We start from the raw sequence: 25,183 nt of genomic DNA, 5'->3' as shown, positions 1-25,183 counted from the left end.
TTAGGGAGGCACCAATATGGAAATAAATTTGGCAGATACTGAGTGATAACCAACATTAAAATTGCTTTTATGGCCAATAACCAATGTTGATATGATCTGTATAAAAACAAAGTTCCTATGATGATCAAATTGTATACATACTGAAAAACAGGTGAATTTGGAACCAACATAAGAATGAACAATTCAATCTCAAATTTAGACCAAAAGATAAATATTTATTTCATTATAGACCTTATTTGGAAATACTCAACCATTAAAAAAAAAAAATCTTCTTTTGATGAGGATGTACGGACAGGAGTGGAAATATCAAAAGCCACATGCAATGGGTTTTTGTCCACTAACCCATTGATACCTGATGCAACATTTGCGTGTATATCCCTCATTTGTGTGTGTATCCCTTTAAGACGCGAACCGCGTTAACGCGGTTCGCGTTCGCTGCATCAGGTATCAATGGGTTAACAGTGATTAAATCCCCCTCCCTCAGACTCAGAGTAGTTAACTGTTTCTTTAATGATTAATACATGTCAGTTCATATTAGTTAATCATTAGATAGTTGCTGATTAGTCAGTCAATTCCTGAATAGAGTGGTTAATGATTAGTAAATGTGAAAATAATAATATTAAGAATTGAAAAAAATATATAAAAAAAATATATACCGGTATATACTGTCGGTTGTTTGACCAAGAATCGAACCCCAGTCATCAGATTGGTAGGCAAGCATCTTATCCATTAAGCCATGAGCCCAAGCACCACTACTGGCCAGGGATGCAAACTCATATATGGTGAAATAAGCGACACCGGGTAATAGTTTGCAGCAATTTGGTGCAAACACCCCCCCCCCCCCCCATCAATTGGGTTAGGGCAGGGATACTCAACTTGCTTTGCCCGGGGGCCACTTTCGTGAAATGATAGAAGGCCAGGGGCCAGTTAATAAACAATCAATATACATTTTTCTGGTGTCAGACGGAGTTTAGTCTGACAATGTTGAGCACACTGGATAGTTACTTAGGTTAAGCACATACATAAGTGCCTGGGTAGCGAGCAGACAGCGGTATTTGACAATTTAGCAGCTAAATCATAGATTATTGAAAGATATTCCATATTCCAGACTGAAATGCTATAACAGGAGTGTGAGTATTGGCCAGAATTACATGAACATTTGGACACTTATTGCGTTCAGGTGCACTGTTAAAAAAAAAAAAAAAAAAAAAATTGCAATTCCATCGCGGGCCGCCAGTTGAGTATCACTGGGTTAGGGTATGGTCGTGGTTAAGAAAACCCTAATCTTATCCACATCTATTTGACTTGCTGCATGTTCTGTGTGTTTGAGCTGGGCTGTAGTCCAGTGGTGAAAGACCATGCCTTCCAAGCCAAAGGTTTGTGGTTTGAATCCCGGTACGGACACTACAACCTTTTCAAGTCTTTCATTGGGAAAGCCATAACAAAACTGCCTAGAGATCCATTGTAAGTTACCTAGCTGATGGTCTAGGGGTTAAGGCAGTCACCTTAACAACCGCATTGTATGCGGAGAAGTGCAGGTTCGATTCCTGCAGGGGATTTGAAGACGTCTCCCCTCCCTGCCCCCTCCCTGCCCCTGCTCCCACCCATCCCTCCCTCACCCTGCTCCCATCCCCTCACCCTGCTCCCATCCCCTCCCTCCTTCACCCTGCCCCCACCACCCCTCCCTGCTCCCACCCCTCCCCCATCCCATTCCTCCCTCCTCCTCCCCCCCACCCCTCCCTCCCCCTGCTCCCACCCCTCCCCCCACCCCCCCATCCCATTCCTCCCTCACCCTGCCCCCACCCCTCCCTCCTCCCCCCATCCCCCCACCCCTCCTCCCTTCACCCTGCTCCCTCCTCCTCCCCCCGCTCCCACCCCTCCCTCCTCCCCCTCACCCATCCCCTCCCTCCCTCCCCTGCCATCTCCCGGCCTCCTTCCTTCACCCTGTTCTCACTCAACCACTCTCACCATCTCTGCAGGGACTGTGCCTGCTCCCCTCTCTCCTCTGCGGGTCAGTCCCTGCAGAGATGGTAGTAGAGTGGTTGAGTGCGAACAGGGTGAGAGGAAGGAGGCCGGGAGATACATAGATAAGATGGCAGAGGAGGGGATTTTGTTGGCTGGGGAGTTAGAGAGAGGTGGGTGGACAAGTTGGATGGTCGGGGGAGGGGAGAGAAAGGAAGATTGGTGGTGGACAGTTATAGGATGAGGAGGTCGGACAGGTCATGGAGGAGGGACTGGTGTTCTGCCTTGTCCTCTCTAGCTGTCCTCTCTAGCCTCCCTACCTCCTCTCTCTAGCTGTCCTCTCTCTAGCCTCCCTACCTCTCTAGCCTCCCTCTAGCTGTCCTCTCTCTAGCCTCCCTACCTCTCTAGCCTCCCTCTAGCTGTCCTCTCTCTAGCCTCCCTACCTCTCTCTGCCTCCCTACCTCTAGCTGTCCTCTCTCTAGCTGTCCTCTCTCTGCCTCCCTCCTGCTTCCTCTCTCTAGCTGTCCTCTCTCTAGCCTCCCTCTCTCTGCCTCCTCTCTCTAGCTGTCCTCTCTCTGCCTCCCTCCTGCTTCCTCTCTCTAGCCTCCCTCCTGCCTCCTCTCTAGCTGTCCTCTCTCTAGCTGTCCTCTCTCTGCCTCCTCTCTAGCTGTCCTCTCTCTAGCTGTCCTCTCTCTGCCTCCCTCCTGCCTCCTCTCTCTAGCTGTCCTCTCTCTGCCTCCCTGTCCTCTCTCTAGCCTCCCTCCTGCCTCCTCTCTAGCTGTCCTCTCTCTAGCTGTCCTCTCTCTGCCTCCTCTCTAGCTGTCCTCTCTCTAGCTGTCCTCTCTCTGCCTCCCTCCTGCCTCCTCTCTCTAGCTGTCCTCTCTCTAGCCTCCCTGTCCTCTCTCTAGCCTCCCTACCTCCCCTGCCATCTATCTCCCCGTCCTTCCTCTCACCCTGTTCTCACTCTACCATCTCTGCAGAGATTGAGCCTGCAGAGGAGAGGTCCTCCGCCTTAACCCCTACAGCCTGGGTAACTTACAAACTGGATCTCTAGGCAGTTTTGTTAACGCTTTCCCCAACAAACGACTCGGAAAGGTTTTATTGTCCTTAATAAATTAAACAGATCTCTGTGCTGTGTGACAAAACTGAACTAAACCAAACACATACAGTACAAATAAATGGGTCCAGTTACAGTATGTAGGCAGCAGTCCTGGTGCCTTCCCCTGTCAGAAGCAGGGACATGAATCCCCCATTGAAGGATGCAGCCCCTCCTATGCAGAGACAAACATCATTAGTTTTCAATTAACCACACAATACAACAAGAGTCCCCTTCAACACAACTATTATTACATTGCCTTTCCCATACGTCATCATTTATAATGACTCCATTTATAATGACCCCAAGTAGTTTAACCCCTCAAAAATTGGTTTTACAGTTTTTCACAATTGTTTAAACACATTAGACACAATGTGCACAACCTGAAACTGAACATGCAAAGGCATAATTCTACTGATAAAGCATTCATATAGTGTTTTCCATTCTGCACACCAGTGTTCAATGGGTGCTTAGAAATGTCTACTCATATGATGTATGTGTTTGTCATTTGAAAAGAAAATACCATTTAGTGAAGAGTTAACACTGTTTTGAGGGCAAAGTGTGCTTTTGCAAGAGAAGTGTAGGATTTTGTATTTTGTGTGTGAGTTTTGAGATTTGTGTTTCGGGTTTTGAGAAAGTGAGGTAGTATGAGGTGTTTAAGCAATTGTGAAAAACTGTAATCAATTAAACCCCCCTACTCAACCACACTTGACATGTTCCACTGCTCCCAGTCTACAAGTGAGGTTGGACCATGGGTTGGACCCATCTGCCTCCGTTTCGCCTCCTCAGTCCAGACCAGGAAACTGAGAACTGAGAAGAGGTGAGAAAACACACGGGGGTACGAACGTTTTGCACAATGTTTCCCAATAAAGTCATTAGCTAATAAAATGTCTCTGTGTTGTTATTTAACTGTTTGAAGGGATTTTACAACGTGAGAGATTGCAGGATTACGTGGACACAGCACACGGAGTGTTAACTATCGCCCAGGCAGGAAGGCTTCCCCGCAGACAACAAATGTAAGAAATCGACAATTAAAGTTTTTTTGGTACTGCCGAGCAAAAGGTAGGCAGGAAATCTACTGCTGCACTACCCGGGTGCCCAATTTCATGTCAACCGTGTGTACCGGTGTCAAAGTCACCAGACATGCCAATGAGAGCCAGTGGAGTGATGGAGACGTGGAGGTGGGGAGGGAAGGCGGGGCATGTTGGTCACAGAAATCCACCTGTAACCCGATCTAATTAGGCTCTCCTGAATTGTAAAGCTGTGCAGTACGAAGATTTTCTGATAGCATTGTTCAACTTAATTGCTTTAACTTCATCTTAGTCACATAGGATGGGTTGTGCTCCCCCCCCCCTCATTACTAGTAGACAATGTAGGAAGCATAACCATTTTTTATGATTCATTCAACATGCAGGTGAAAGTCACTGTGTACTGTAATGAAGTGGATGTTCATAAACTATTTAATGTGAAGACGATAGTACTGCAAAGCTGTGCTCATTTCCATAACAATGCATTTCGTGTTAATGGGAATTAGGGAGGCACCAATATGGAAATAAATTTGGCAGATACTGAGTGATAACCAACATTAAAATTGCTTTTATGGCCAATAACCAATGTCGATATGATCTGTATAAAAACAAAGTTCCTATGACGATCAAATTGTATACATACTGAAAAACACGTGAATTTGGAACCAACATAAGAATGAACAATTCAATCTCAAATTTAGACCAAAAGAGAAATATTTATTTCATTATAGACCTTATTTGGAAATACTCAACCATTCAAAAAAAAATGTACACGATTAAGTACTTTTTTCTTCTTTTGATGAGGATGTACTGATCAAAAGCCACATGCAATGGGTTTTTGTCCACTACATAAACCCATTGATACCTGATGCAACATTTGCATGTATATCCCTCATTTGTGTGCGTATCCCTTTAGGTTCGCGGTCTTAAAGGGATACACACACAAATGCTGTATCAGGTATCAATGGGTTAAACAGCGATTAAATCCCCCCTCCCTCTTAGTCAACATGTAGGCCGACATGAGGCCTGCTCCCTCACCTGTGTAGGCCGACATGAGGCCTGCTCCCTCACCTGTGTAGGCCAACATGAGGCCTGCTCCCTCACCTGTGTAGGCCAACATGAGGTCTGCTCTCTCACCTGTGTAGGCCAACATGAGGCCTGCTCCCTCACCTGTGTAGGCCAACATGAGGCCTGCTCCCTCACCTGTGTAGGCCAACATGAGGCCTGCTCCCTCACCTGTGTAGGCCAACATGAGGCCTGCTCTCTCACCTGTGTAGGCCAACATGAGGCCTGCTCCCTCACCTGTGTAGGCCAACATGAGGCCTGCTCCCTCACCTGTGTAGGCCGACATGAGGCCTGCTCCCTCACCTGTGTAGGCCGACATGAGGCCTGCTCCCTCACCTGTGTAGGCCGACATGAGGCCTGCTCCCTCACCTGTGTAGGCCGACATGAGGCCTGCTCCCTCACCTGTGTAGGCCAACATGAGGCCTGCTCTCTCACCTGTGTAGGCCAACATGAGGCCTGCTCCCTCACCTGTGTAGGCCGACATGAGGCCTGCTCCCTCACCTGTGTAGGCCAACATGAGGCCTGCTCTCTCACCTGTGTAGGCCAACATGAGGCCTGCTCCCTCACCTGTGTAGGCCGACATGAGGCCTGCTCCCTCACCTGTGTAGGCCGACATGAGGCCTGCTCTCTCACCTGTGTAGGCCAACATGAGGCCTGCTCCCTCACCTGTGTAGGCCGACATGAGGCCTGCTCCCTCACCTGTGTAGGCCAACATGAGGCCTGCTCCCTCACCTGTGTAGGCCAACATGAGGCCTGCTCCCTCACCTGTGTAGGCCAACATGAGGCCTGCTCCCTCACCTGTGTAGGCCAACATGAGGCCTGCTCCCTCACCTGTGTAGGCCGACATGAGGCCTGCTCCCTCACCTGTGTAGGCCAACATGAGGCCTGCTCCCTCACCTGTGTAGGCCAACATGAGGCCTGCTCCCTCACCTGTGTAGGCCAACATGAGGCCTGCTCCCTCACCTGTGTAGGCCAACATGAGGCCTGCTCTCTCACCTGTGTAGGCCGACATGAGGCCTGCTCTCTCACCTGTGTAGGCCGACATGAGGCCTGCTCCCTCACCTGTGTAGGCCGACATGAGGCCTGCTCTCTCACCTGTGTAGGCCAACATGAGGCCTGCTCCCTCACCTGTGTAGGCCGACATGAGGCCTGCTCCCTCACCTGTGTAGGCCAACATGAGGCCTGCTCCCTCACCTGTGTAGGCCGACATGAGGCCTGCTCTCTCACCTGTGTAGGCCAACATGAGGCCTGCTCCCTCACCTGTGTAGGCCGACATGAGGCCTGCTCTCTCACCTGTGTAGGCCAACATGAGGCCTGCTCTCTCACCTGTGTAGGCCAACATGAGGCCTGCTCCCTCACCTGTGTAGGCCAACATGAGGCCTGCTCCCTCACCTGTGTAGGCCGACATGAGGCCTGCTCTCTCACCTGTGTAGGCCAACATGAGGCCTGCTCCCTCACCTGTGTAGGCCAACATGAGGCCTGCTCCCTCACCTGTGTAGGCCAACATGAGGCCTGCTCTCTCACCTGTGTAGGCCGACATGAGGCCTGCTCTCTCACCTGTGTAGGCCGACATGAGGCCTGCTCCCTCACCTGTGTAGGCCGACATGAGGCCTGCTCTCTCACCTGTGTAGGCCAACATGAGGCCTGCTCCCTCACCTGTGTAGGCCGACATGAGGCCTGCTCCCTCACCTGTGTAGGCCGACATGAGGCCTGCTCCCTCACCTGTGTAGGCCGACATGAGGCCTGCTCCCTCACCTGTGTAGGCCGACATGAGGCCTGCTCCCTCACCTGTGTAGGCCGACATGAGGCCTGCTCCCTCACCTGTGTAGGCCAACATGAGGCCTGCTCCCTCACCTGTGTAGGCCGACATGAGGCCTGCTCCCTCACCTGTGTAGGCCAACATGAGGCCTGCTCCCTCACCTGTGTAGGCCAACATGAGGCCTGCTCCCTCACCTGTGTAGGCTGACATGAGGCCTGCTCTCTCACCTGTGTAGGCCGACATGAGGCCTGCTCCCTCACCTGTGTAGGCCGACATGAGGCCTGCTCCCTCACCTGTGTAGGCCGACATGAGGCCTGCTCCCTCACCTGTGTAGGCCGACATGAGGCCTGCTCTCTCACCTGTGTAGGCCAACATGAGGCCTGCTCCCTCACCTGTGTAGGCCGACATGAGGCCTGCTCCCTCACCTGTGTAGGCCAACATGAGGCCTGCTCCCTCACCTGTGTAGGCCAACATGAGGCCTGCTCCCTCACCTGTGTAGGCCAACATGAGGCCTGCTCCCTCACCTGTGTAGGCCAACATGAGGCCTGCTCTCTCACCTGTGTAGGCCAACATGAGGCCTGCTCCCTCACCTGTGTAGGCCAACATGAGGCCTGCTCCCTCACCTGTGTAGGCCAACATGAGGCCTGCTCCCTCACCTGTGTAGGCCAACATGAGGCCTGCTCCCTCACCTGTTCTTCCATGACAGTGGTAGGACTTGTGTTTTGGCGGTGGTTGGCCTTTGCAAACACATGAGACAGTCAAAGTGTAGAAACTAAACGTGTCCGCATCTTCTGTTCCATCTTTGTGAATAAGCCATGATGTGCTCAAAGTTTGCATCTTCCTTTTCGGTCACTTACGGGCTAAAAGAGTTAGTTCAAATGTTTTGGATAATAAACTTGTTTTGGGCCTAAGCATTAAGAAGTCATACAGACTGTTTTTACAATCATATCTCCACTTTTGTCAAAGGTTAGTTTCCAGCATTTGGCTTTAATGTATCATATCAGGGCTGTATACAGTGTTGTGACATTTTTTGTACAGTGACATTTTCGAAATTAAATTTTTTCCTAAAAGGTCTGCATCATTATATGCCCCATGTCTCATTTGACAAATCTATGGAGAATGTGATGGTGGTACCAGTTTTTAAAGGTAAACCTGGGAATCCTAGCAAAATTGGTCAAATATATCAAATTTATCATCAAAAATATCTGAACTAACCTCTTAAGAACTGAGCTGAACATCAGAAATAGCTGTATTTTTTTCTGGCTGTACATAAGCATGTCCTTTTCTCATGTTCCCATCACAATGTGAAAACTAATGAAATCTGTCAAAATGACACAAGTGGACACAGTCTGTGTGCTACACAAACACAGTGGGCAAAGCAGTCCAAGATGGCTAACTATTCTGACGAGAATGGACGGCACTTGGAAATACTGGAAGTAATTGGAAACACGAAGCACTGCACCCCTAAATAATCACAAAATTATATATGGGGTCCTTCTGCTGATTTTACTGTTATTTAGCACACAAAGTTGTCCTTCAGATTAAAAGCTTCTGACACTGTTTAATGTCAGTCTGCACAGCACCAAAATGTCTTGTTTCACACATGAACATTTCAAAAAATCCCATCACCCGATCATCTGTAAATAAGGCAAGTTACAAAATCACAACAAAAAGATCGTCTATGCAGACATTATTAACACATGGTTGAATTTGGCGTCAAATCATAAAGGTGTTGGTCCAGTTATCCAAACTAATGTTGATTCTGTGCAAAATAAAACAATAAAACAAACGAACACCAAGATTTAAAAGTGTGAAATGCTTGTTAAGTGGAATATCCTGATGTTTCCCTTTTGCATCCAGCTGATTGCAAGTACCCAGAGACTCATGAAGCCAAGACCGACGTGAACTTGATTGTTGTTAACCCATTGATACCTGATGCAGCATTTGCGTGTATATCCCTCATTAACGCGGTTCGCGGTCTTAAAGGGATACGCACACAAATGCTGCATCAGGTATCAATGGGTTAAGATATTTGGCTACAAAAACCCTTCAATGTGTTTTCTCACCGACTGAACTGTGCATTCATCGTCTCATCGTCTATGAGAGATTTCCATTCAGTCTCCAGTTGGGATGAGTTAAATACGTCGCCATCATGTTTTCAAGAGTGACAACCGACCCCAAATATGTTCAATAAGTGCCCACCTCCTCTAGATCTTCTCTAGATGTACAGCAGTGTCCAAAGGCTGGGGAGTGGCTGTCTTTCGTGAATAGTGATGTTCTTGACTGGCTGATGTTGAGGTTCTGTGAGCATTGACCATTCTTCAAAGGCACCATACTGTCCATTGGTCAGTGTGTGTGTGTTTGTGTGTGTGTGCATACACAAGGAGTAAATCCAGTCCAACAAGTCTTTCCCCTCCACTGGCGTCGCCATGACAACTAAGGCAAAGATCTCCCAGCATGAAAACAGACCATGTGACTTTTTCTTCATCTGATTCTTTGCTGTTACTAATATCATTTACGTCCTCACAATAATCATTAGTATCTCTATTCAATAAATTATCTATACTGTACATTTATTTCCCCTTGCATAGACCTGCAACAAAGGGGAGTTTTACCATTTAAAACGATCCACAGTCACTTTCTGCTGTGTGTCAGTTGGGGCTCTGTATAGCATTCTCTGTTCAGACAGTACGCCAGTTTTTTTTTCTTCCCATACAGAAATTAAAAACAGGACATCTTACCAAAAAATACAAACAAAAGCAAAAGCTGAAGCATACTCCAAGATAGAGAAACGGGGTAGAAACGCTCACTGCAAAAATGAGTATCCAGCAAAACAAGTGTTTCCCCCCCCCCCCCTCGTGTCGTTCTCCTGGAGACCGAGCCATCTTCTCCGAGGACGAGTGGAGATAGAAGATGTGGATTCTGAGTTGATGGGAGCCCGGCAACATCCAAAGCCTTACTGCACTCCTTCTTCATCCACGTAGGTGGAGGGAAACCATCCGATCTGAAACATCAGGTGCATTCATTAATATCATCAGAGGTCAAACCGGCTCCATATCGGCAGAAGCAGCAAATCAACTGCTTTCAATGGAGTTTCCATTATATTAGCTTTACCTCTCCACGTCACTGTACAACTAGAGATGCAGCCACGTCAAATTAAAAAGTTTGATTAGTACCTCCCCTTTTCACAGAGTTCACTAAACTGCCCTCGGGAAGACGCTACAGAGTTCACTAAACTGCCCTCGGGAAGACGCTACAAAGTTCATTAACTGCCCTCAGGAAGACACTACAGAGTTCACTAAACTGCCCTCGGGAAGACGCTACAGAGTTCACTAAACTGCCCTCGGGAAGACACTACAGAGTTCACTAAACTGCCCTCGGGAAGACGCTACAGAGTTCACTAAACTGCCCTCGGGAAGACGCTACAGAGTTCACTAAACTGCCCTCGGGAAGACGCTACAGAGTTCACTAAACTGCCCTCGGGAAGACGCTACAGAGTTCACTAAACTGCCCTCAGGAAGACGCTAAAGAGTTCACTAAACTGCCCTCGGGAAGACACTACAGAGTTCACTAAACTGCCCTCGGGAAGACACTACAGAGTTCACTAAACTGCCCTCGGGAAGACACTACAGAGTTCACTAAACTGCCCTCGGGAAGACACTACAGAGTTCACTAAACTGCCCTCGGGAAGACACTACAGAGTTCACTAAACTGCCCTCGGGAAGACACTACAGAGTTCACTAAACTGCCCTCGGGAAGACACTACAGAGTTCACTAAACTGCCCTCGGGAAGACGCTACAAAGTCCCTGCCGCCACAAGAACATCTACGATAAATCTTTCAGACGCACCCGTATCCCTCATTGGTCTGTGGTGTCACACAGGAATATTGATGTATATTCATCTTAGGAAGGAATCGTGTTCAGTATCTGAATGAAGACGTTCCTAATCTCTTTGGCGAGGCACAGACAGAGCCAGGCTAGACGTGAGACCGCCAAACAACATCAATCAGGAGTTGTGAAGGTTAAGGAGATAACCATGGTCTTTCCAGACAGAAGAAGCCTCCTCCGCCTCCAGTTACCAGAAGAATTCATCCTCCAGCTACCAGAGGAATTCTTCCTTTTTTCCCCGGATTTCCACCCCCTTTTCTCCCCAATTCCCCCTGCCTGGCTGTCATTGCTCCACCCGCTCTGGTGATCTGGGGAGAGTTGTGGACTTGCAGATGCTTCCTCCGATACATGTGCAGTCTCCAGCCGCTTCTTTTCACCTGACAGTGAGGAGTTTCACCGGCAGGATGTAGCTCGTGGAAGGATAACGGCATGCTATTTCCCTCCAGTTCACCCCCCCCCACCCCCGAACCGCCACCCCAACCGACCATAGGAGGCGCTAGTGTAGCGACCCAGGGATTTCGTTTGCCGTTCTGTAGCCATGCTTTTAGCTGGGCTCACGTGTAGTGTAATAAAAACAAACAAATATTTGAATGTTCTATGAATGTACCTGCATTGACCTTGCTGACTCCCTCTGCTGGTCTACCCTGATTGTGCCGCATGGGACCTATAATTAGAGGCACCTGTGCATCACCTGCATGTAATTGCCATTACAGCTGAAGAAGGGCTGCTGCCCGAAACGTCCTATTGTGTGGCAATAAAACCTTTAAACTTGGAGTGCTGTCCTTTTCGTTTTTTTGAATTACACTTGTTTTAGGGATCCAGCACCCAGTTTACATAACCGGCTATAAGTAAGGAGTTGAGCGCGTTATTTCTGATTTCTCACGTGTAGCGTCCCAGCAGATTAAAATGTCAACGGCCAAAGTGGCCAGTTCGAAATATGCCAAATCTATACATCAATAAATTCATTACAGTAATAGCATATTAAATAGCCTAATATTGTGTGACCTATAAGATGTGTTGCCAACACACGTGCGCGCGCACACACGCAAACACACACACCTTTGGATTATTGATTGATATTTGCCTCAGCACCACTCACAGCACAGGTTGGGGTTTTTACATCAATTTGCGACACATGCCCTCATGCCTGTTTACGACAGTTTAGTTTAGTTTATTAGGATCCCCATTAGTTGCGGCTACGGCTATTCTTCCTGGGGTCAGCTACAGTATAGCCATAGAAAGGTTAAACAAAAAGTCTACTACTTTTAACTGATATGAAAGACTTGGATATTATCAGCAGGTTTTTGGATATGCGCAAATATCGCAACGCAGACCCCAGCTGCAAGCTCCTCAAATGGACCTGGAGCTGGTAAGACAACGTTACCGTTAGGTAGCCAGCTGGCTCGTTAGGTAGCCAGCTGGCTCGTTAGGTAGCCAGCTGGCTCGTTAGCTCTCTACAGTCTGTGGTTTAGCTGAATGAGTTGTTTGTAAATGGCGTCTAGGTAACATTAGGCATGTTGTGTTGTCTTGGCAAAATTAAACCTATTCACCTTATTCACCACGCCCACTTTTTCTCTCTTCCGTGTTCAACGCAAACGTATTTGTTCTTCCGGTTCAGCGCTAGTTGCCTTCTGTGGCTAATATTAGCCGCTAGTTAGTTATGTTATATGGCAGTAAAATGCCACTGAATGATGATAGATAGATATATAATATAGTTATATTGATATAACTTTTAACCATTTCGAGTAACACTGTTTCCATACGGATCACCAGCGTTAGTTTGTTGTTTATAATGTGGCTATATTCATAACGTTTCTATCTCGCATGCGTTATTTCGAATCGCACATAGGTTGTGCCAGCCGTAACCTATGTGGGTTTCAGGACGCAACAGCCTCGACTCCACTAACGTCAACTTAACACGTTCACTGCCGTCGACGAGTTAACTCGTAAAAAAAAAAAAAACGGTTGACTGCCGATCGAGTTAACCGATCCAGACTCGCCCGACGAGCGGCCGCCAGCAGCCAGGCAGCACAGACAGGCAGCAGAGACTCGCCTGTGACACACGCTGCAGCCACCAGAGACACACCCACGGAGGGAGAAGTTTGAAGGAGAGGGGGGTGGGGGTGCTGTTATTTTGGAGGAAATTACTGTTCAGAACTATTGTTTAGATGTCTGATGTCTCACTGATGCCAAAAATAAATGGTTAAAGTGACTGTTCTGCCTGTTCTATCGAATTTCACAAAAAGGCATTTATCTCAGCTTTCCTTCTCAGATGCTGAAACCATGCTGTATTCAACTGCTAATGCCTACATAACAGAACATGATAAAAACTAACTCTTTTAGACAGAGAAAGCACACATTCTATTAGTTCTTTTGAGATATTTTGTGTTCACAAAGTCCTAGCAGAAAATAATCCTCGGCTCTTGAAAGATGAGCCAGAATCCTCAAAAAAACCCTTGGCAGAAGCTACCTACTGTATTGGAAAAACTGTTGGCAGTGAATGTGTTAAGAGCACAATATTCCTGGAATGCAAGTTTAACTAAACAGTTACATGTCCTCTGCATTCTACATAAAATTAAGATATTACGGGTTGTTTTATTTTGTATGTTACATACATATTGGCCAAGATATGTTCGTTTATGGGGGAGTAATTTTGCCACTTTAGGAGGGGAGTGTGCGCGGCCATTTTGCCTGCGGGGTTTTTGGCAAGTCAAAACGGAAATACTATTACGAAATGACGTAATGCGGAAGCGTCCATGGGTGGGCAAAGAATAAGGTGAATATTTCACAATGTTCAGCACTGCTCCTGTAACTGACGTTACCAGGGTGCAAGATATGGCCCATAGTATTGGATGCGTTGTAACATATTTTATCGTGTTGCGATTATATTGAATATAATGCACTCATAATGGACTTAATGCCTCACGGGCAACCCCTTTAAGTGTCAGCAGGATTATTGCTTTAGCTTCCATAAGCTTCACTCACTCGTCCGTTGGCCTCTCCTTTCCACCAGCCCTGGTCTCCGCCGATCTTGCTGTAAATCTTGACGATGTCTCCTTCTCGTAGCGACAGCTCTCTCATGTCTCGCGCCGCAAAGTTATACCTGGCTACTGCTGAGCTGACGACCCGGGGAGTAAACACTGTCAACATGGAGACAACATGAGGTCAACACATTTTAGGAATGAAAGAAAGATGCGCTTGGCTGTAGCAATTTACAATAAGTAAGAGATTAGGATTATGCTTAATTCTATTTATCATCAGTATTACACGTGGCTGATATGGGGACTGTTGACAGGAGAATGAGGAAATCCTTCCCTTGAGTATTCAAATATCATTCCTAAAAGAGCAGTGCTAGGTCATGGGATGGTATATATATCAAAATCCAATATCGCAATACAAAATTGTGACAATCCTTATGGTGGAATCACAATATCAGCTCAATATTATTCTGCTGCAGTAATCACACATGTGCTTGACCATCACAATTTCACAAGCTCTCCATCCAAATTATATCATTTGTGCATCATTTGTGTAATTAGATTTTTAAATAGTTTACATTTGACAGTAGCAAGTAGAAAGATCTGTGCCTCAGAATAAACACTTCTGCACAGTCAGACTTTTATTTATTACATGGCCGTATCGAATCGTGAACCACATATTGCCCATCAAATCATATTGATTGCATACCAACCCATCCCTATAGGTCAGATATCATCACTGCTACTGTAGGTGCAGGAGGACAGATCAAGAAGACCTTTGGTTCAATAAGAGGAAAATATGATGCAAGTGGATGAGGAGGGTGATTGGAGATAATGTATAGTAATAACAGATAGTTGAGAAGGATGATGGCCAGTTCAGTGTTCAGCATGATACATTCTAATCACAATGAAGAATGGGACTGTGATGAGAGAGACAACAAGCTGCTGGATCCCGGGGGAGAGAATCATGGATTTATATTTCTTGATTTAATGAGAGAATGTCAACCTGGGAAAGAATGAAATAATGAGGTCAGGAGCACAGAGGCTGAGCGGTGAAACTACAAGCAACGAGGAACAGGAAGGCAACAGGAGAGAGAGAGGAGGAAGAGAGAGATAGAGGAGGAAGAGATAGTACCTGACCAAAAGGGAGCTGAGCTCTGAGAGGAGAAGTTGAGCCCCTGTGGACTGAGGAAGGAGAAGTTGTAGGAGGCGCAGGTGGCTGCTGAGAGGAGGAGGAGGAGGAGGAGGAGGAGGAGGAGGAGGAGGAGGAGGAGGAGGAGGAGGAGGAGGAGAGGAGAGAGGAGAGGAGAAGAGACAGAGAGAAGATGTGTTAGGATGCATCCATACAGAGCTGAGCCCAGGAAGCAGAACATTGAAAAGGGAAAGCATTCTGCACAGCAAGACCTGTCTCCTCAAATCTAACATGCTCAGCCCACAGACGCACAGGAGATGACACACAGAGAGAGTAGCATTAATGTGTAAATAAAGGATATTATTATTATAATGGGGGGCCAACAGAGGCAGGTGAGTGTTGGAGGCGAGCCAGCTGAGGGCCACAGTCAAATATTCATAGATTCTAATGGAGAGGCCAGTACAGCCAATTCACATGGCCAGTCCACAGGCCTCTCAGTCTTTCTCTCTCCCTTCCTCCCTCTCTGTCTGTCTGTCTGTCTGTCGGTCTGTCTGTCTGTCTGTCGGTCTGTCTCTGCCTCTCTCCCCTCTCCCTCCCTCCCTCCCTCCTTGCATGGCTCCAGCAGTGTGGGTCAGGAGAGGTAAAGACCTGGGAGGGAACAGAGCACCAGTGAAGGGAAACAGAAGAGGAGGCAGTGGAACAAATTGTCTGTCTCAGTTATTTCACCCTGCCTTGCTGTCTCCACAGGCGAAAGGGCAAGGGACTGGCTCACTGACTGGTGGACTAGAGGTGAGGCATGGTGCTACACCTGTGCTACACCTGCACATGATTAGGATGTGTCTCGCTACTCGTTATCATCCACCTCCTGGCATGCTCATCAATATTCATGTCTGTAGGAGGCCTATGTTGACACAGAGGGCGCTGTCGGTCCAACGACCAAGATATTCCTATCATAAAAACACATCAAGTGGACAGAGAAAATAGATATTACTGTAGCTGAACATGAGGCGCTGTGCTGTGTTGTGTTGCAATGTGTACTTAATCTTAATGTTCCAATAAATCCAATCCATTTATACTTTGAATATGATGTAGGTGGCTATTAAACATGACCACTGCAATGACTCCTGGGCTGAATGGACTCCTGTAACTACACAGAACAGTGAAGGTGAGAACTGGAACCAAAAATGATTTTCTCATCATTGAACTCAGAAGAGATGGAGGCGGAGGGAGAGGACGCGAGAGAGAAACACACGCAGACAGACAGAGAGAGACAGGAGACAGAGATAGACAGAGGCAGAGAGAGACAGAGGCAGAGAGAGACAGAGGCAGAGAGAGACAGAGACAGAGAGAGACAGAGGCAGAGAGAGACAGAGGCAGAGAGAGACAGAGGCAGAGAGAGACAGAGATAGACAGAGACAGAGAGAGACAGAGGCAGAGAGAGACAGGAGACAGTGAGAGACAGAGGCAGAGAGAGACAGGAGACAGTGAGAGACAGAGACAGACAGAGACAGAGAGAGACAGGAGACAGTTCGGCATTTCCTTCAGGAATAGTCTAATTATTCTGATTCATTTAGCATTAGGGATGCAGGTTTTTGGGGTGTGCTGTGACTCTGCAAGGTGGAGTTGGTTTGACTGGGAATGGATGAAGACTGCCTGTCCTCAGAGTCTGCTCAGTAGCTACAGCACAGTGGGGATGTTGTATAAAGACTGTCTGTCCTCAGAGTCTGCTCAGTAGCTACATCACAGCGGGGATGTTGTATAAAGACTGCCTGTCCTCAGAGTCTGCTCAGTAGCTACAGCACAGTGGGGATGTTGTATGAAGACTGCCTGTCCTCAGAGTCTGCTCAGTAGCTACAGCACAGTGGGGATGTTGTATAAAGACTGTCTGTCCTCAGAGTCTGCTCAGTAGCTACAGCACAGTGGGGATGTTATATAAAGACTGTCTGTCCTCAGAGTCTGCTCAGTAGCTACAGCACAGTGGGGATGTTGTATAAAGACTGTCTGTCCTCAGAGTCTGCTCAGTAGCTACAGCACAGTGGGGATGTTGTATGAAGACTGCCTGTCCTTAGAGTCTGCTCAGTAGCTACAGCACAGTGGGGATGTTGTATAAAGACTGTCTGTCCTCAGAGTCTGCTCAGTAGCTACAGCACAGTGGGGATGTTATATAAAGACTGTCTGTCCTCAGAGTCTGCTCAGTAGCTACAGCACAGTGGGGATGTTATATAAAGACTGTCTGTTCTCAGAGTCTGCTCAGTAGCTACAGCACAGCGGGGATGTTGTATAAAGACTGTCTGTCCTCAGAGTCTGCTCAGTAGCTACATCACAGTGGGGATGTTATATAAAGACTCTGTTCTCAGAGTCTGCTCAGTAGCTACATCACAGTGGGGATGTTATATAAAGACTGTCTGTCCTCAGAGTCTGCTCAGTAGCTACAGCACAGTGGGGATGTTATATAAAGACTGTCCTCAGAGTCTGCTCAGTAGCTACAGCACAGTGGGGATGTTGTATAAAGACTGTCTGTCCTCAGAGTCTGCTCAGTAGCTACAGCACAGTGGGGATGTTATATAAAGACTGTCTGTCCTCAGAGTCTGCTCAGTAGCTACAGCACAGTGGGGATGTTATATAAAGACTGTCTGTTCTCAGAGTCTGTTCAGTAGCTACAGCACAGTGGGGATGTTGTATAAAGACTGTCTGTTCTCAGAGTCTGCTCAGTAGCTACAGCACAGTGGGGATGTTATATAAAGACTGTCCTCAGAGTCTGCTCAGTAGCTACAGCACAGTGGGGATGTTATATAAAGACTGTCTGTTCTCAGAGTCTGTTCAGTAGCTACATCACAGTGGGGATGTTATATAAAGACTGTCTGTCCTCAGAGTCTGCTCAGTAGCTACAGCACAGTGGGGATGTTATATAAAGACTGTCCTCAGAGTCTGCTCAGTAGCTACAGCACAGTGGGGATGTTATATAAAGACTGTCTGTCCTCAGAGTCTGCTCAGTAGCTACAGCACAGTGGGGATGTTATATAAAGACTGTCTGTCCTCAGAGTCTGCTCAGTAGCTACAGCACAGTGGGGATGTTATATAAAGACTGTCTGTTCTCAGAGTCTGTTCAGTAGCTACAGCACAGTGGGGATGTTGTATAAAGACTGTCTGTCCTCAGAGTCTGCTCAGTAGCTACAGCACAGTGGGGATGTTGTATAAAGACTGTCTGTCCTCAGAGTCTGTTCAGTAGCTACAGCACAGTGGGGATGTTGTATAAAGACTGTCTGTCCTCAGAGTCTGCTCAGTAGCTACATCACAGTGGGGATGTTGTATAAAGACTGTCTGTTCTCAGAGTCTGCTCAGTAGCTACAGCACAGTGGGGATGTTGTCTGTCCTCAGAGTCTGCTCAGTAGCTACAGCACAGTGGGGATGTTGTGTTCTTCCCCCATCTTCACAAAACAGCAAGCCTACTTTGAGAAATGTGGGGGCGGAGTCAGGGCACAGCAGCCAGATATAGGCCTTTCCTCTTTTTTATTCATACTAGAATATGCAAATTAAACAAAAAGTGGGAAAAAAGTATTTTCTTTTATAAATAATACGTTGATACAAATTAAACTGAAAAAACGACTTCATGCTATTTCATTTTTCATTTCCCCCAGTTCTTAGTATAAGGTAGTTTATAGTGAAGGTGTTTCAGACTGCGGGGGAGAAGTGAGGTTTGACATTTGGATTTTCTTTTAGTGAATAATCTCTATAATATCATAATATACAAATCTCTATAGTTTAGAAGCTCTTTAGTGTCCCCCAGTGTTCATGCAGTTCACACTAGCATACCAGAAGTTCAGCATGGAGATGTTCTTGTTTATGGTTACATAACATCTTGGTTGGAGAAGGAGGTGAGGTGAGAGAGGCCAAGCCGTGATGGGTGGGTTTACCTGGTGAGCTGGTTCATGTTAGCAAGCGTTCTCTAGACTTGTAGGTGTAACATAATGTGGTATCCATGGTGGGTTTACCTGGTGAGGTAAGGTAATGTGGTATCCATGGTGGGTGGGTTTACCTGGTAAGGTAATGTGGTATCCATGGTGGGTGGGTTTACCTGGTGAGGTAAGGTAATGTGGTATCCATGGTGGGTGGGTTTACCTGGTGAGGTAAGGTAATGTGGTATCCATGGTGGGTGGGTTTACCTGGTGAGGTAAGGTAATGTGGTATCCATGGTGGGTGGGTTTACCTGGTGAGGTAAGGTAATGTGGTATCCATGGTGGGTGGGTTTACCTGGTGAGGTAAGGTAATGTGGTATCCATGGTGGGTGGGTTTACCTGGTGAGGTAAGGTAATAAGGTATCCATGGTGGGTGGGTTTACCTGGTGAGGTAAGGTAATAAGGTATCCATGGTGGGTGGGTTTACCTGGTAAGGTAATGTGGTATCCATGGTGGGTGGGTTTACCTGGTGAGGTAAGGTAATGTGGTATCCATGGTGGGTGGGTTTACCTGGTGAGGTAAGGTAATGTGGTATCCATGGTGGGTGGGTTTACCTGGTGAGGTAAGGTAATGTGGTATCCATGGTGGGTGGGTTTACCTGGTGAGGTAAGGTAATGTGGTATCCATGGTGGGTGGGTTTACCTGGTGAGCGGGTACTGGCCCGTGTTAGCGAGCGTTCTCTGGACTTGTAGGGGTAACGTAATGTGGTATCTAATAACTTGAAGCTTTCTTTCAGTGAATGGGTCTGATAATACTCCACCAGCTCCTGTTACATGAAACAACAGAGAAGGAGACACATTGTGACGGTGATTAATTTGATTTGTTTTTGTTGTTGCTTTATATTGAAAGGCATGGTACTGTTCATATGATGAAGATAACTTACTAGTAGACTTTCAAACTTCTTGGCTTCAGTGATGTGAATCCAGCTGTCTTTCTCAATGACTTTGATGTGCTTCACTTCATCATTGAATCTGTCAAAGCCAGACGTCAAATCACATCAGCGTCTGACAGCTCCAAGAAGAGCGTGTTGAACACGAGAAACACCATCAAACAAGCCTGCATGGAGCACTAATTAGGTGGAGTTAAAAGCTGCTCAGAAAGCTGAGTGGGGCGTCCCATGAGAATGTTGTTTCCCATGGGATCAAAACCCTCCCTCTGAGAGAGATTTCTCTCCTGTAAGCAGTGTAGTCAAGTCACTATATCTGGAGTCAGAGCCCAGTCTCAAGTCCCCAGTTTTCGAGTCCAAGTCACCAAAGAAGACTCCGAGTCGTGTCCCCATTACCCGAGTCATTACTCAATTAGTTTGGCCACTTTCCTGCGGTACTGCTGCAGTACTGCTGCAGTACTGCCACAGTGGGGTCTTAAATGTTTCCTTTGTTCTTTACAAAAGCCCCCCTGCCTCACTGCTGTCACAGACAGCACCTTGAAAACCCAGCAGTACAGTGGCCAAATTAAATGAGTAACAACTGTAGGTGGAACACACGTGCTTGCCCTGGCATGAAATTGAATAATTTCACGGTATTAATATTTAAAATTAATATAGCTGTTAATATAATATGCCAAATCATTAGGGCCCTTTACAAAACTGACAAAACAACTCGGGGGCGGCTGTAGCTCAGGAGGTAGAGCGGGTCGTCCACTAATCACTTTGGAAAAAAGAGGTCGGTGGCTCGATTCCTGGCTCCTCCAGTCTGCATGTCGAAGTGTCCTTGGGCAAGAACCCCAAATTGCTCCCGTTGGTGTGCCAGCACCCTGCGTGGTAACCTGGTGTGTCAATGGGTGAATGTTCCTACTGACTGTAAAGCGCTTTGGATAAAAGCGCTATATAAATGCAGGTCATAAACAACAACAACAAAACAGTCTTTATCAATTAACAAGTCCGACTCCTTGTCTCCAACCTCCAAGTCTGAATGCATGGATGCTGAGTCCAAGTCATCAATGCTTGACACATGTCAAGTCACAAGTCCTGAAAATGAGCCCAGGACTCAGACTGGAGTGGAGTGTGTGTAGACACAAGAGTGTCTGTAAGATGCTAAGACACTCACTTGATGCTGATGGCGAACCTCTCTGCCTCCGCTGTCCTCTCTCTGATCAGGTAGGTCCCGCTGCTGTGGGACTTTAAGAGATTGTCCGCCTGCGTGCGCTCCATGTTCCCTGCAAACCTGAAGAGGAGCCAACAACATGGGTACAGAAACCCTTTTACAAATACAGTGATATCATCTGATGACATGGTACAGGTGTATCTGGTACAGGTGTATCTGATGACATGGTACAGGTGTATCTGATGACATGGTACAGGTGTATCTGATCACATGGTACAGGTGTATCTGATCACATGGTACAGGTGTGACACATCCAGGACATCAAACATCCCAAAAGACTAACAAACAAAATAATAAGAAAAAAGGAGACTTAAGATTACTGCCATGCTTGAGGTCAAATTGCATTGAATTTTGGCGTAATGTTGCCCAAAGTCCTTGTTTTTAATGTGGCTCATTCGGGTGCAAGACAAATCTCCTCTGGGGCAGTGAAATTTATATTTCATTTTCCCAAACTGAAAAAACTGCAAATAGCTGCTCTGTCATTTTGTGATTTTCCATTTCAGTTCACATTTTGAATCAAGTGAATTGAAAATGAACAGACGGCCATAGAGCATGACAGGGTAATAGCTACATGGTCAGCAGAGAAAGAGCAGGTAGAGTACAGGCTCTAGTATGGGGCTAAAATAATTGTTAATAAATCCACAATCGTCAGATGCATACAGTATGTCTTACCAGGGATATCCATAGTACTCTGTTTCCCTGGAGGTCTGCCGGCTGGGGAATGACTGGAAAGGCTGTTGCAAATAAGACCCACATTAGAGAACTTCTAAACAGAAGAGCTCCACTGTGGTTCACAGATCATTACATATTCATGTCCCACACAGGTACTTAAGTATACACTATTGTAGCAAGGCTACTCTATTATGCCCTCTGATATCAAACAGCATTATTCTCTTCAAATGCATACATGTACTGTATGTGGGTCATTTACCTTAGGGTCCAAACAAGGCTTTACACAGGAACTGGGGAAGAAGCCACTCTTTTGGGTTTGTATTAGCTTTCCCTGGAAGAAAAATAAGTTACGATTTTGATAAGTTGTCATTTGGCTTATAATGCTTTTGTATTCTTGTGCCACCATGTTGTGTGTTTACACCACGCATACAGTAGCTGCTGAAATGAGGGTTTCTGTTGTAAAAGAGACAAGCACCACCCACTGGGTGCACTTGACTTTGCTGGTGAACTTCGCCTACGTCAAGCCCGAGCACGCCGGCATGAGTAACAAGCCCGAGCACAAAATGCAGCCAGTGATTCATGACTGTACCTCCCACCAAGACGTGTCCGGGTCTCCCTTCAGCAGCTCGATGAAGTCTCCAGTCTGAAAGGAGAGCGGGGTTTTCCCCGGGGGCGCCGGTGTGCCGTGGTAGTTCCTCACTGCCACCATCTTAGGACCTGGAAAGACACAGCAGGCTCCAGTGTGTACGTGCAGTCAGTTACTGGTGCTTTTATAATTAAGTGGGAGAGTAAGCTAGGGCCAATTATTAAAAGGGACACAACACCAAAAACCAACGCTGATTTATTTTGCACATGATCTCACACATCACACAAAACTGTAAATAGTTTGGCAATTGGCAGGCATTCATTTAGTTTGACAGTTATTGAGAGTTGATTTGAGTTCAGTTGTGGACCAGTGATGTCATGTGTGCATTCCATAACTGAACTCAAATGAACCGTCAATAAGTGTCAAATTAACCAGCAAAACGGTTCACAATTTTCGGATATGTGTGAGTGAGATCATGTGCAAAATAAATCGGCATTGTTTTTCGTTGAAGTGTCCCTTTAACGGAACAATTCTTATTTTAGAGCTGCACTAAAGACATTTGCAGGTTGGTGGCTACAAATAGCAGCCATCAGCACCGTTCAGGAGACCGTTTTAATTTCACACTAGTGTTGATTTGTCCCATGGCTGAAGTGTACATACCATTTATTTATACAGTCTATGGTACATACATACACACTATATGGGCTCTCAGTTAGGGGGATGACCCTTCTGTTGAAGCCCCCTTTCCTGATTTAATTTGATAAGATTGGTTTGCATTAAATAAATAAATAATAATAAATAAAAATCTTGCTAAGTGGCGCTTTAAATGTAATTCCAAAACGGAAGTTCATTAACTCCTGACTCAGTATTGCTTATTTCACAGTAGACCAATTGTGACACCTTAGATTTTTTTTACTTTCAAATGATATCCACCTCTTGAAGTGTCACCCACCCTCCCTGGTTGGCAATCTGTATGTGGTTCATATGAAGTGGAATGATCCACTAGATGGCAGTACAGGGCTGTGCTGTGCACCTCTCTACCCATAACAAACTTGTTACATGACAGCTGATACACACAGCAGAGCCAGCTTTATCCAAAGATGTTCTGTATAATGTTGAGCTGACAACGTAAAACATGATTTGTACTGTATTTCTTTATCACACGCACGCACGCACACACACACACACACACACACACACACACACACACACACACACACACACACACACACACACACACACACACACACACACTCTTACCTGACGACATCCCAGGTTCCTATAAAAGGGGAAAAGCAAAATATTACAGTAGCAATATCAGTAACCTGAAATGTTAATTGGTTAATTGCTTGGTGATGATTCTGCTGTTTTCTGATAAGAGGATTTGCTCACCAAGTCAAGGGGATCTAAAACAAGAGACAGAAAAGAGGAAGAGTCAGAGAGGCATCGCAACAGGACTACATACTAGTGACCCCCCCCACACACAAAGAAATAGTAAGTCTGGGACTGGGTTTCTACCAGAGAGTAGAAGAAACACCTACTGATTTTACAGATGGTGATGATTTCCAGGCACTCCTTGTGTGCTCCTGTCCCACAGTGAGAACAGTAGTAGCCCTGATAGAAGATACCCCTGGTAGACACACACACACACACTTGATCAGAGAAACTGCCAATATAGCTTACTACGCTTGCTACTAAAAAACTGCTATTATAGTTAGACAACTTATTCCTACCCACATCATTTCCTCGTTAGTTTTTAAGATGACAGAATCAATTTAATAGCAGTCAACATTACAGCACATTATTTGTTCCGTATACCATAACTCCGCACTGTCATGTTTAATAAGAAGTGCCATAAATCACAGTGGAATCCACTGTGGCTGTAGCTGTAATTAGCATCTGGTACTAAGTGAGAACACTGGACCCTGCTAGCACGAGCAGCCACTAGCTAGCTACCACGAGCAGCGCTGGGAATTGAGGTCAGTGTAGCCCTGAAGTTTGTGGGTCAATACACAGCATCGATTTGAGCCCAGCTAACTGTAATAGAGGTGATTCAGTGGCACGATTTACACTGAGCCACTCCTGCTAAAGCTAAGCAACACACACACACACACACACACACACACACACACACACACACACACACACACACAAACACACACACACGGGTGTGGGTGTGGTCAGAGACACGGTGGGAATGCTTCAAAATATCATCTATCAATTATGTAGTAGATTATGTTCTGCTTTTAACATGAAGTTAAAAGCAGCGATGTTCATGTTTCATAATAAGATAAATTTGTACTCAATGGGACTTCCATGTAAAATACAGATTCAATAATAAATGAATAAATAAAACCTGATGAAGGCTATCTTAGCCAAAACATGTTCCCTCCATGATTTAAGCCTCTTAATTTGTTGTTGAGCAATACTTAGCTGCATTTTTAATCAGCACAGCAATTACGGTAATCCAACCTCCTTATTCTTATTATTTTGACTTACAATGTACTAAACTATATTAATGCAACATAAAAGACAGATAAATCTTTCTGCACACTTCTTCAAAGCTTCAAAGTGTGTATTAAATAAAATATCTTCTTTTGAGTCCAAATGAACAGTGTATGTCTCTGGAAAGTCCATTCTAGGCTGGATCTGTTTACTGTGGGGTCTGACTATACTAAGTGTTTACTGTGGGGTCTGACTATACTAAGTGTTATGGGGTCTGACTATACTAAGTGTTATGGGGTCTGACTATACTAAGTGTTATGGGGTCTGACTATACTAAGTGTTATGGGGTCTGACTATACTACGGTAAGTGTTTACTGTGGGGTCTGACTATACTAAGTGTTATGGGGTCTGACTATACTAAGTGTTTACTGTGGGGTCTGACTATACTAAGTGTTATGGGGTCTGACTATACTAAGTGTTATGGGGTCTGACTATACTAAGTGTTATGGGGTCT

General features: G+C 46.1%; 1 protein-coding gene across 1 annotated transcript in view; it reads right to left on the bottom strand.

Annotated features, from left to right (window-relative positions):
- Positions 1-9,694: 9,694 nt before the first annotated feature.
- Positions 9,695-25,183, bottom strand: part of vav2 (vav 2 guanine nucleotide exchange factor) — a gene marked incomplete at its 5' end in the record, with an annotated part of 379,801 nt that continues 364,312 nt past the window's right edge. The window contains 12 exons of the mRNA XM_083642062.1: positions 9,695-9,914; positions 13,784-13,938; positions 14,912-14,995; positions 19,507-19,630; positions 19,748-19,835; positions 20,910-21,026; positions 21,639-21,700; positions 21,898-21,969; positions 22,228-22,355; positions 23,485-23,503; positions 23,617-23,630; positions 23,766-23,854. Of these exons, the coding sequence (XP_083498188.1) occupies positions 9,867-9,914; positions 13,784-13,938; positions 14,912-14,995; positions 19,507-19,630; positions 19,748-19,835; positions 20,910-21,026; positions 21,639-21,700; positions 21,898-21,969; positions 22,228-22,355; positions 23,485-23,503; positions 23,617-23,630; positions 23,766-23,854 (1,000 nt within the window). The 3' untranslated portion in view covers positions 9,695-9,866. The remainder of the gene's footprint in view (positions 9,915-13,783; positions 13,939-14,911; positions 14,996-19,506; positions 19,631-19,747; positions 19,836-20,909; positions 21,027-21,638; positions 21,701-21,897; positions 21,970-22,227; positions 22,356-23,484; positions 23,504-23,616; positions 23,631-23,765; positions 23,855-25,183) is intronic.

The sequence above is a fragment of the Poromitra crassiceps genome, assembly GCF_964638095.1.
Source record: "Poromitra crassiceps genome assembly, chromosome: 8".
Classification (NCBI taxonomy): Eukaryota; Metazoa; Chordata; class Actinopteri; order Beryciformes; family Melamphaidae; genus Poromitra; species Poromitra crassiceps.
Note: the sequence above shows the minus strand (reverse complement) of the source record. Positions and strands in the feature narration are given on the sequence as shown.